Source organism: Pseudophryne corroboree, chromosome 4 (genome assembly GCF_028390025.1).
Source record: "Pseudophryne corroboree isolate aPseCor3 chromosome 4, aPseCor3.hap2, whole genome shotgun sequence".
Taxonomy (NCBI): Eukaryota; Metazoa; Chordata; class Amphibia; order Anura; family Myobatrachidae; genus Pseudophryne; species Pseudophryne corroboree.
Window position 1 is genome coordinate 575,869,076 of NC_086447.1, and position 13,393 is coordinate 575,882,468.

General features: G+C 44.6%; 1 protein-coding gene across 5 annotated transcripts in view; it reads right to left on the reverse strand.

Annotated features, from left to right (window-relative positions):
• Positions 1-13,393, reverse strand: part of AIG1 (androgen induced 1) — a 931,740-nt gene that overhangs the window by 546,974 nt on the left and 371,373 nt on the right. The window contains exon 2 of one of the 5 annotated variants that reach the window (XM_063917489.1): positions 8,166-8,424. The exons of the other annotated variants lie outside the window; for them this stretch is intronic. Coding sequence (XP_063773559.1) covers positions 8,422-8,424 — 3 coding nt within the window. The 3' untranslated portion in view covers positions 8,166-8,421. Of the gene's footprint in view, positions 1-8,165; positions 8,425-13,393 lie in introns of those variants that run through there. 5 annotated transcript variants of the gene reach the window in all.

Genomic DNA, 13,393 nt, shown 5'->3' on the forward strand with positions numbered 1-13,393 from the left:
TTTTTTGGCGAAAATGACCCGAAATTCGACAATTTCGGGAATTCGACCGCAATTGCATATACCCCCATATGTCTGTGCCGCAGGGGTGATGTTGCTACCGAATGCAGGCACACGCAAATCGGGCCTACACACTGAGAAATATGCCTGATTTGTTATACCGGAAACTTCAAATTGAGCTGATATCATATCTGTGTACACAGCTTTAGTTATCAACAAGTAAATTGGACAAATGGGACAATCATACTGTATAGCCGACATGGTGGGAAAGTTTCAGTTTTGTTGCTTGCCAAATACATAAACCTAGTCCTGGTACAAACGAGAGATGAGCGCCGGAAATTTTTTGGGTTTTGTGTTTTGGTTTTGGGTTCGGTTCCGCGGCCGTGTTTTGGGTTCGACCGCGTTTTGGCAAAACCTAACCGAATTTTTTTTGTCGGATTCGGGTGTGTTTTGGATTCGGGTGTTTTTTTCCAAAAAACCTAAAAAACAGCTTAAATCATAGAATTTGGGGGTCATTTTGATCCCAAAGTATTATTAACCTCAAAAACCATCATTTCCACTCATTTTCAGTCTATTCTGAATACCTCACACCTCACAATATTATTTTTAGTCCTAAAATTTGCACCGAGGTCGCTGGATGACTAAGCTAAGCGACCCTAGTGGCCGACACAAACACCTGGCCCATCTAGGAGTGGCACTGCAGTGTCACGCAGGATGTCCCTTCCAAAAATCCCTCCCCAAACAGCACATGACGCAAAGAAAAAAAGAGGCGCAATGAGGTAGCTGTGTGAGTAAGATAAGCGACCCTAGTGGCCGACACAAACACCGGGCCCATCTAGGAGTGGCACTGCAGTGTCACGCAGGATGTCCCTTCCAAAAAACCCTCCCCAAACAGCACATGACGCAAAGAAAAAAAGAGGCGCAATGAGGTAGCTGTGTGAGTAAGATAAGCGACCCTAGTGGCCGACACAAACACCGGGCCCATCTAGGAGTGGCACTGCAGTGTCACGCAGGATGTCCCTTCCAAAAAACCCTCCCCAAACAGCACATGACGCAAAGAAAAAAAGAGGCGCAATGAGGTAGCTGTGTGAGTAAGATAAGCGACCCTAGTGGCCGACACAAACACCGGGCCCATCTAGGAGTGGCACTGCAGTGTCACGCAGGATGTCCCTTCCAAAAAACCCTCCCCAAACAGCACATGACGCAAAGAAAAAAAGAGGCGCAATGAGGTAGCTGTGTGAGTAAGATAAGCGACCCTAGTGGCCGACACAAACACCGGGCCCATCTAGGAGTGGCACTGCAGTGTCACGCAGGATGTCCCTTCCAAAAAACCCTCCCCAAACAGCACATGACGCAAAGAAAAAAAGAGGCGCAATGAGGTAGCTGTGTGAGTAAGATAAGCGACCCTAGTGGCCGACACAAACACCGGGCCCATCTAGGAGTGGCACTGCAGTGTCACGCAGGATGGCCCTTCCAAAAAACACTCCCCAAACAGCACATGACGCAAAGAAAAAAAGAGGCGCAATGAGGTAGCTGTGTGAGTAAGATAAGCGACCCTAGTGGCCGACACAAACACCGGGCCCATCTAGGAGTGGCACTGCAGTGTCACGCAGGATGGCCCTTCCAAAAAGCACTCCCCAAACAGCACATGACGCAAAGAAAAATTAAAGAAAAAAGAGGTGCAAGATGGAATTGTCCTTGGGCCCTCCCACCCACCCTTATGTTGTATAAACAGGACATGCACACTTTAACCAACCCATCATTTCAGTGACAGGGTCTGCCACACGACTGTGACTGATATGACGGGTTGGTTTGGACCCCCACAAAAAAGAAGCAATTAATCTCTCCTTGCACAAACTGGCTCTACAGAGGCAAGATGTCCACCTCATCATCATCCTCCGACATATCACCGTGTACACCCCCCTCCTCACAGATTATCAATTCGTCCCCACTGGAATCCACCATCTCAGCTCCCTGTGTACTTTGTGGAGGCAATTGCTGCTGGTCAATGTCTCCGCGGAGGAATTGATTATAATTCATTTTAATGAACATCATCTTCTCCACATTTTCTGGATGTAACCTCGTACGCCGATTGCTGACAAGGTGAGCGGCGGCACTAAACACTCTTTCGGAGTACACACTTGTGGGAGGGCAACTTAGGTAGAATAAAGCCAGTTTGTGCAAGGGCCTCCAAATTGCCTCTTTTTCCTGCCAGTATAAGTACGGACTGTGTGACGTGCCTACTTGGATGCGGTCACTCATATAATCCTCCACCATTCTTTCAATGTTGAGAGAATCATATGCAGTGACAGTAGACGACATGTCCGTAATCGTTGTCAGGTCCTTCAGTCCGGACCAGATGTCAGCATCAGCAGTCGCTCCAGACTGCCCTGCATCACCGCCAGCGGGTGGGCTCGGAATTCTGAGCCTTTTCCTCGCACCCCCAGTTGCGGGAGAATGTGAAGGAGGAGATGTTGACAGGTCGCGTTCCGCTTGACTTGACAATTTTCTCACCAGCAGGTCTTTCAACCCCAGCAGACTTGTGTCTGCCGGAAAGAGAGATCCAAGGTAGGCTTTAAATCTAGGATCGAGCACGGTGGCCAAAATGTAGTGCTCTGATTTCAACAGATTGACCACCCGTGAATCCTTGTTAAGCGAATTAAGGGCTCCATCCACAAGTCCCACATGCCTAGCGGAATCGCTCCGTGTTAGCTCCTCCTTCAATGTCTCCAGCTTCTTCTGCAAAAGCCTGATGAGGGGAATGACCTGACTCAGGCTGGCAGTGTCTGAACTGACTTCACGTGTGGCAAGTTCAAAGGGCATCAGAACCTTGCACAACGTTGAAATCATTCTCCACTGCGCTTGAGACAGGTGCATTCCACCTCCTATATCGTGCTCAATTGTATAGGCTTGAATGGCCTTTTGCTGCTCCTCCAACCTCTGAAGCATATAGAGGGTTGAATTCCACCTTGTTTCCACTTCTTGCTTCAGATGATGGCAGGGCAGGTTCAGTAGTTTTTGGTGGTGCTCCAGTCTTCTGTACGTGGTGCCTGTACGCCGAAAGTGTCCCGCAATTCTTCTGGCCACCGACAGCATCTCTTGCACGCCCCTGTCGTTTTTTAAAAAATTCTGCACCACCAAATTCAAGGTATGTGCAAAACATGGGACGTGCTGGAATTTGCCCATATTTAATGCACACACAATATTGCTGGCGTTGTCCGATGCCACAAATCCACAGGAGAGTCCAATTGGGGTAAGCCATTCCGCGATGATCTTCCTCAGTTGCCGTAAGAGGTTTTCAGCTGTGTGCGTATTCTGGAAACCGGTGATACAAAGCGTAGCCTGCCTAGGAAAGAGTTGGCGTTTGCGAGATGCTGCTACTGGTGCCGCCGCTGCTGTTCTTGCGGCGGGAGTCCATACATCTACCCAGTGGGCTGTCACAGTCATATAGTCCTGACCCTGCCCTGCTCCACTTGTCCACATGTCCGTGGTTAAGTGGACATTGGGTACAGCTGCATTTTTTAGGACACTGGTGACTCTTTTTCTGAGGTCTGTGTACATTTTCGGTATCGCCTGCCTAGAGAAATGGAACCTAGATGGTATTTGGTACCGGGGACACAGTACCTCCAACAAGTCTCTAGTTGGCTCTGCAGTAATGATGGATACCGGAACCACGTTTCTCACCACCCAGGATGCCAAGGCCTCAGTTATCCGCTTTGCAGTAGGATGACTGCTGTGATATTTCATCTTCCTCGCAAAGGACTGTTGAACAGTCAATTGCTTACTGGAAGTAGTACAAGTGGGCTTACGACTTCCCCTCTGGGATGACCATCGACTCCCAGCAGCAACAACAGCAGCGCCAGCAGCAGTAGGCGTTACACGCAAGGATGCATTGGAGGAATCCCAGGCAGGAGAGGACTCGTCAGAATTGCCAGTGACATGGCCTGCAGGACTATTGGCATTCCTGGGGAAGGAGGAAATTGACACTGAGGGAGTTGGTAGGGTGGTTTGAGTGAGCTTGGTTACAAGAGGAAGGGATTTACTGGTCAGTGGACTGCTTCCGCTGTCGCCCAAAGTTTTTGAACTTGTCACTGACTTATTATGAATGCGCTGCAGGTGACGTATAAGGGAGGATGTTCCGAGGTGGTTAACGTCCTTACCCCTACTTATTACAGCTTGACAAAGGCAACACACGGCTTGACACCTGTTGTCCGCATTTCTGTTGAAATACTTCCACACCGAAGAGCTGATTTTTTTGGTATTTTCACCAGGCATGTCAGTGGCCATATTCCTCCCACGGACAACAGGTGTCTCCCCGGGTGCCTGACTTAAACAAACCACCTCACCATCAGAATCCTCCTGGTCAATTTCCTCCCCAGCGCCAGCAACACCCATATCCTCCTCATCCTGGTGTACTTCAACACTGACATCTTCAATCTGACTATCAGGAACTGGACTGCGGGTGCTCCTTCCAGCACTTGCAGGGGGCGTGCAAATGGTGGAAGGCGCATGCTCTTCACGTCCAGTGTTGGGAAGGTCAGGCATCGCAACCGACACAATTGGACTCTCCTTGTGGATTTGGGATTTCGAAGAACGCACAGTTCTTTGCGGTGCTTTTGCCAGCTTGAGTCTTTTCAGTTTTCTAGCGAGAGGCTGAGTGCTTCCATCCTCATGTGAAGCTGAACCACTAGCCATGAACATAGGCCAGGGCCTCAGCCGTTCCTTGCCACTCCGTGTGGTAAATGGCATATTGGCAAGTTTACGCTTCTCCTCCGACAATTTTATTTTAGGTTTTGGAGTCCTTTTTTTACTGATATTTGGTGTTTTGGATTTGACATGCTCTGTACTATGACATTGGGCATCGGCCTTGGCAGACGACGTTGCTGGCATTTCATCGTCTCGGCCATGACTAGTGGCAGCAGCTTCAGCACGAGGTGGAAGTGGATCTTCATCTTTCCCTAATTTTGGAACCTCAACATTTTTGTTCTCCATATTTTAATAGGCACAACTAAAAGGCACCTCAGGTAAACAATGGAGATGGATGGATACTAGTATACAATTATGGATGGACTGCCGAGTGCCGACACAGAGGTAGCTACAGCCGTGAACTACCGTACTGTGTCTGCTGCTAATATAGACTGGTTGATAATGAGATGTAGTATGTATAAAGAAGAAAGAAAAAAAAAACCACGGGTAGGTGGTATACAATTATGGATGGACTGCCGAGTGCCGACACAGAGGTAGCTACAGCCGTGGACTACCGTACTGTACTGTGTCTGCTGCTAATATAGACTGGATGATAATGAGATGTAGTATGTATAAAGAAGAAAGAAAAAAAAACCACGGGTAGGTGGTATACAATTATGGATGGACTGCCGAGTGCCGACACAGAGGTAGCTACAGCCGTGGACTACCGTACTGTACTGTGTCTGCTGCTAATATAGACTGGATGATAATGAGATGTAGTATGTATAAAGAAGAAAGAAAAAAAAAAACACGGGTAGGTGGTATACAATTATGGATGGACTGCCGAGTGCCGACACAGAGGTAGCTACAGCCGTGGACTACCGTACTGTACTGTGTCTGCTGCTAATATAGACTGGATGATAATGAGATGTAGTATGTATAAAGAAGAAAGAAAGAAAAAACCACGGGTAGGTGGTATACAATTATGGATGGACTGCCGAGTGCCGACACAGAGGTAGCTACAGCCGTGGACTACCGTACTGTGTCTGCTGCTAATATAGACTGGATGATAATGAGATGTAGTATGTAATGTATAAAGAAGAAAGAAAAAAAAAACCACGGGTAGGTGGTATACAATTATGGATGGACTGCCGAGTGCCGACACAGAGGTAGCTACAGCCGTGGACTACCGTACTGTGTCTGCTGCTAATATAGACTGGATGATAATGAGATGTAGTATGTATAAAGAAGAAAGAAAAAAAAAACCACGGGTAGGTGGTATACAATTATGGATGGACTGCCGAGTGCCGACACAGAGGTAGCTACAGCCGTGGACTACCGTACTGTACTGTGTCTGCTGCTAATATAGACTGGATGATAATGAGATGTAGTATGTATAAAGAAGAAAGAAAAAAAAAACCACGGGTAGGTGGTATACAATTATGGATGGACCCCCGAGTGCCGACACAGAGGTAGCTACAGCCGTGGACTACCGTACTGTACTGTGTCTGCTGCTAATATAGACTGGATGATAATGAGATGTAGTATGTATAAAGAAGAAAGAAAGAAAAAACCACGGGTAGGTGGTATACAATTATGGATGGACTGCCGAGTGCCGACACAGAGGTAGCTACAGCCGTGGACTACCGTACTGTGTCTGCTGCTAATATAGACTGGATGATAATGAGATGTAGTATGTAATGTATAAAGAAGAAAGAAAAAAAAAACCACGGGTAGGTGGTATACAATTATGGATGGACTGCCGAGTGCCGACACAGAGGTAGCTACAGCCGTGGACTACCGTACTGTGTCTGCTGCTAATATAGACTGGATGATAATGAGATGTAGTATGTATAAAGAAGAAAGAAAAAAAAACCACGGGTAGGTGGTATACAATTATGGATGGACTGCCGAGTGCCGACACAGAGGTAGCTACAGCCGTGGACTACCGTACTGTACTGTGTCTGCTGCTAATATAGACTGGATGATAATGAGATGTAGTATGTATAAAGAAGAAAGAAAAAAAAAACCACGGGTAGGTGGTATACAATTATGGATGGACTGCCGAGTGCCGACACAGAGGTAGCTACAGCCGTGAACTACCGTACTGTGTCTGCTGCTAGTATAGACTGGATGATAAATAATGATATAAAAAATATATATATATCACTACTGCAGCCGGACAGGTATATATTATATAATGACGGACCTGCTGGACACTGTCAGCAGAATGAGTTTTTTAATTTTTATAGAATAAAAAAACACCACACAAGTCACACGACGAGTGTACTTTTTCAGGCAGACAATCACAATATACTATACTGGTGGTCAGTGTGGTCAGGTCACTGGTCACAGTGGTCAGTGGTCAGTCACACTGGCAGTGGCACTCTGGCAGCAAAAGTGTGCACTGTTTAATATGTACTCCTGGCTCCTGCTATAACCTATAACTGCTCCCCAGTCTCCCCCACAATTAAGCTGTGTGAGCACAGTCAGATATTATACATAGATGATGCAGCACACTGGGCTGAGCACAGATATGGTATGTGAGTGTGACTGAGTCACTGTGTATCGTTTTTTTCAGGCAGAGAACAAGAACAGAACGGATTATTAAATAATAATAAATTATAAAACTGCACTGGTGGTCAGGTCACTGGTCATCAGTCACTAGTATAACTCCTCCTAAGCTCCAGTAAGTAAATGAAGTGTCTCACTCTCACTCTCCTATCTATTTTAATTTCTAAACGGAGAGGACGCCAGCCACGTCCTCTCCCTATCAATCTCAATGCACGTGTGAAAATGGCCGCGACGCGCGGCTCCTTATATAGAATCCGAGTCTCGCGATAGAATCCGAGCCTCGCGAGAATCCGACAGCGTGATGATGACGTTCGGGCGCGCTCGGGTTAACCGAGCAAGGCGGGAAGATCCGAGTCGCTCGGACCCGTGTAAAAAAACATGAAGTTCGGGCGGGTTCGGATTCAGAGAAACCGAACCCGCTCATCTCTAGTAAAAACCTGGCAAGGAATATTCAGGTTTTAAGGTTACTCAAAACTGATCTCTGCACTCAGGTCCAATCACTACAGCAAAGGAAAGTACTTTGGTATTTTAATCTTTTAACCAATTATGTTTATGTAGCTAATGCATACCAAGAACTATAGGACATTTAGGGGTATGCACAACATCCAAAACCATAACTTCATGATATCCTTTAACAGTTTCAACATATAAAGATTTAGTTTCCTGACTGACTGGGCCTGATAGAATATGAGATGTACAGTATCAATAGCTTCAAGGGGTATCAGTGTAGCTTCTTCCACAACAGATATAGAGTATTTTTGTACTAGACTTCTATCAATATAGCTCCTCATCAATCTAGGGTCAGTCTTGACTACAGAAGAAAATGTAACCGTGATGCAATACATCAAATAAGTAAGGACATTTAACAGTTAGGTAAATATGTAATAAGCCTAGTGGAACTTACAGTATGCAAATATACTTTTTTCATGCCTGCAACCACTCCATTCCCTTCATGGAGATAGGGCACTGGAGTTTCCTGACAATTTATCCCCTTTTCTTCTTAATGGGCGATTTATTATAAAATGTTTAGAGCTTACACAATACAGACACAGGTTAATTTCCCTACGACGTTCAAGCTCCAGTAATGGTAATAGAATTGAAAGATTACTCATCTGCATGGCTTCTGAGTCTGAAGTTTCAGGTGCTGTGGTAACAGGACACGGTTCACTAGGAGATAGAAAAACTAGAATGGAATAACCTTTGATTATCTTTTCTGCATTCTCTCGGGTGGATGTCTATAGTTATACAACAGTCTATAAACTCCTCTAATCCTACAGGTGAATCCATGCATGCTAATTCATCCGTTATCTTCTGATTGAGATCTCTTCTGAACTGATGCTGTTTAGCAGCTATCATCCAGTCAGTATCACACATTCATTGGCTAAATTCAATGGTATATTCCAACTTTGACTGGGCATCCTGGTGTAAATTAACTAATTTGCTTTCTGCTGAGTCAGCTCTGTGGGAGTTATAAAAAGCCTTAGCAAAGGCCTGGATAAACAGGAAAAATGAATTAAGCAGGGGATCTTGTTTCTCCAGGAACAGTGTAGCCTGCTAAGACATGTCCAGCTTTCAAAGTCTACTGTGATATATGCAAAGATGCATCTAGAAGACTAACTTGCTCTGTGCCACAAATTAACTCTAATTAGTAGCTTGGATCATTGCAGTGCTTGACCTATGAGGGTTCCATTATTTAAGGCTTGGTAATTCTGTCACAAAATATTATGCACTAACTCAGGTTCAAGTATGGACCCAATGTGCAGAGAAATTCAATACAATTTAAGAGAGCAGTGTATATAGGGTTTCTTTATCGAAAAGGGGGCGAGTTACCATTGCAGCTGCGTGTAACACCGGCCCCACAATTCGCCCCTCTCACAGCCTGATCTCACCCCAATTACTTGTGCGACTTCATCACTGGTAACTGGATTGCCCCCCAAGTGTATATTTAGTAGTCAGATCTATCTAGTGTAGAAGGTCTATTGAGTATGTAATCATGATCAATGTGGGCGGTACGAATGGTGTAATGGTTAGCATTACTGCCTCATGGGTTCGATAACCACCATGGCCCTAACTGTGAGGAGTATGAATACTCTCCCCAAGCTCTCCCTCACACTCCAAAAATATACTGGTAGGTTAATTGGATCCTGAAAAAAATGAACCAGAGTGTGTGCGTGTACATCTGTTTAGGGCAGACTAGATGGGCCAAGTAGTTCTAAACTGCCATCAAAGTCTATGTTTCTATGTTGATGTGGAGGGGAGTAAAATGCCTACTTTCTGGGCATGGAATAGTTATTACAATACTTTAACATTTGTCAGAAATAAATGAGTTATGTGGTATCAATGTCAGGTGTGTCATGACACCTGAACAAGTTGTGGACCACTAGATTATGCACACCTAAAATAACTGCTTCCATGGAACTTTGTGTTCAATTTAGTAACATAATTTTCAAAGCTACTGTACATCACACTACAGAGATTAGGTGTAATGAATAGTTTATGTTTATGCTCTTAGTCTATTTTTTTGTAAATTATTAAAAACCTTCCCACCCTAAGGCATGGTGAAAATTTTGTTTTCATTAACATTTTTAATTAACTTTATCCCTTATAGCTCAAAACATTAATTATTTAGTTGCAATTTTCAAATAAAGGTATTGTTGTTTTTTTACTTACACCTCTTTCCCCTTAGTTTGTTTTGGAACATTTAGACTTTTATAGCAGCTTTAAATAACTGCAGCTTTTATAATTGGACAGCATTGCACTGACCAGCTTTTCTTGGGAGGATACATGTATTTCATATTTGTGTCTGAGACCTTGATTCTTCTAAAAATTATACTGAACAACAAAGTAGGTTAATTTTTCTTTTAGATATTATGCAGAATGGTTCTGTCTCCAAGTAATATTGTATATTGGGCCTAATTCAGACCTGATCGCTCGCTAGCTATTTTTTGCAGCGCTGCGATCAGATAGTCGCCGCCTATAGGGGAGTGTATTTTTGCTCTGCAAGTGTGCAATCGCATGTGCAGCCGAGCACTACAAAAAAGTTTTGTGCAGATTTTGAGTTGCCCAGAACTTACTCAGCCGCTGCGGTCACTTCAGCCTGTCAGGTCCCAGAATTGATGTCAGACACCCGCCCTACAAACGCTTGGACACGCCTGAATTTTTCCAAACACTCCCAGAAAACGGTCAGTTGCCACCCACAAACGCCTTCTTCCTGTCAATCTCCTTGCAATCGGCTGTGCAAATGGATTCTTCATAAAACCCATCGCAGAGCACCGATCCGCTTTGCACCCGTACGACGCACCTGCGCATTGCATTGCATATGCAGTTCGGACCTGATCGCAGCGCAGTGAAAAAATCTAGCGTGCGATCAGGTCTGAATGACCCCCCTTGTCCATAATTCTTTTATTTATCCATCCACTCTAGTCCAGCAGACTAACAACTCCAAGGCCTGGACTTCCTCCCAGTGTAGAATCCTGTAATATATTACCATCCAGCTGGTAGAGAACAGTGCACTTCATACCCCACACACCCATCTGGGACTGCTGAAACACATTGGACTACAGTTTTATACACAAATCATCCCCTTGCAGAAGATGGCAGAACACTCTGTATGATAAAAGCACAGAGGGCTCTGTGACCACTGATCGTATACTACAGCTCAGTGGCGGCGCACCTGCTGCTGCTGTTGTAGTGATCGGTTCTGTCCCGGGAACACCACCAACACCTGCATCAGTAGACAGGATGGCTCTTGATCAGCCTACACTACAGTGAGTGGCAAGAAACCTGGCATACCCATCTGATCCCTGAAACTGTACAGAGGTGTAAACGACACTAGCAGGTGACTGCTGGTTATGCTTGCAGCAAACAGTGGTGTACCATCAGCCACTGCTGCAAAGTCAGCTGAGTCCCAGTTATCCTGGCGGTCCGTGACTTACTGGCTGCTGTCTTACAACGCAGCGGGAGCCTAGCTAACTAACTACGGGCACATACAGAAGGGTTTCCAATGCTATGCAGATAGTCTGGGGTGACCTTCCATTCACGATTAAGATTCCAATACATCATCAAAAGAAAAGTCTCCATTTACAATGATTACTTTTATATATAACAGTATACCCACACATTACTGATTTAATTGGGCAAATTAGGATTAAGGTTTTTGTTTTTTATAAGAATGAGGAATGTAATTAGTTAATATACATAAATGCAATTATTTTATGATACTGTGGCTAATTAATAACAGGGATTATAAAGGTAATTAAAGTTATATTAAACGGAGTTGTTACTATGAAGTTGAAGTAGTTAATCATTTTGAGGAAGGGTTAATTTTTGTTGAGCGAATTATATTTGAAGGTGATCAAAACTACTCTATAGTATGGCGGTCACTGATGTTCTCAATATTATATGGAGGCCACTGATGAATGTGTATCATATGGTGATCATTGTGAAGTTCTCTCTATTACACGTTGGTCATGGTGACGTTCTCTGTATTAAATGGCATTCACTAATGCTCTCTGTATTATATGATGGTGAGTGATGTCTGTATTTTACTGTATGTCAGTCACTGACGCTCTCTGTATTATATGGCAGTCACTGTGATGTTCTCTCTATTACAGTATGATTGTCACTGTGATTCTTTGTATTATATGGCATCATTCCTTTTTGCATTCTGTTTATGTATTTTATGTTATATTTCTGTTTGCATGCCGCCGCCTTTGGTGAGTCTGTGTAATTGCAGCCTGTCTCTTGTATGTATGGCCTGTGCAGCCTCACCTGTCAGAAAATTAGGCCATTATGTGGTGGGTCTGTGTAACTGCAGCCTGTCTCTTGTATGTGTGGCCTGTGCTATCTCACCTGTCAGTTAATTAGGCCATTACCTTGTATCTGGCTTCCAGCCATCCTGATTGGGGCGTGCTTCCTTTATTACCCAGCCTGCCTTTCACCTGAAGCTGGTGATAGATACATATTTCCTGTTTGTACCTGTGTCCAGGCCCTGTTCTATTATCATTATTATTATTATCATCCTTTATTTATAAGGCGCCACATGGGATCCGCAGCGCCCAATTACAGAGTAAACAAATAAGCAAAACATAAAGACAGTGACTTACAATTCAATTCAATATAGGACAAGTTCAGGGTAAATAAATATAGCTGCGTCAGTAAACATCACTGAAATAAGTATCAGGGTGGCAGAAAATTGAAGGATTTGGTGCCATCCAAGGGAGTATTGAAAAGATGGTAAGTTAAGTAAGAGACATAAAGGCACATGAGGGAAGAGGACCCTGCTAGTGAGAGCTCACATGGTGGAATCTTGAACTTGTCAGCTCAAGAGAGATCTTGTCTGTCTGTGTTGTATCCATGGCCTGGAGACCCTGCTTGATTGATAACCAGACCAGGTCCAGCCAGCCTTGTATTCAGGTTTTTGCTAAGCAGTGTGTGGAGTTTCCACACAGACACTGTCTTGCTTATATTTCTGTATAATAACATCTTTCAGCATTCAGTGAGAATCTGTCAGCTTGTATTAGATCCTGTATGTCTGTATTGAATACGTGGCTCGGAGACCTTGCCAGATTGATTACCTGACCAGAACCAGCTAGTCTTGTACTCAGGTTTCTGTGGAGCTTCCACACAGACACTGCTTGCCTGTATTTCTGTATTTTAACATCTTGATGCATTGTTGCATTCACAATCACTCATATACTCTATGTTGGGATTTCGGCGGCCGTGCCACATATAATCTGTTCATTGTCCTGTCTGTATTCTCTGCCATTGGAAGTCTCGTTAGTCTTAGCTAGTTTTCCACTTATTCTCCCTCAGTCTTGGTTGGTGCCATGTTACCTCGTAAGGCCTGGGGGCATCAGAGTCTGGGCGGACCTAATTCGCCTATTCAAACGCGGCTGCTAAAGGAGAAGACTAGCTCTGCAGGCACCAACCGACTACTGGGAGAAATAACGGAGTTAGTGGTAGAGTCGGTGTTGCAGCCATTTCCCTTTCCCAGCTGCAGCTCACACGTCACGACCAGGAACTCCCCAGTTGCCACCCGTACTCCCGAGTTACGGGCACTCAGTCTGTAATACCCAGTTACACACAGATATAAAAGTGTTGCATATCAAATTAAGCAGCACAGTCTTCTTGTGCA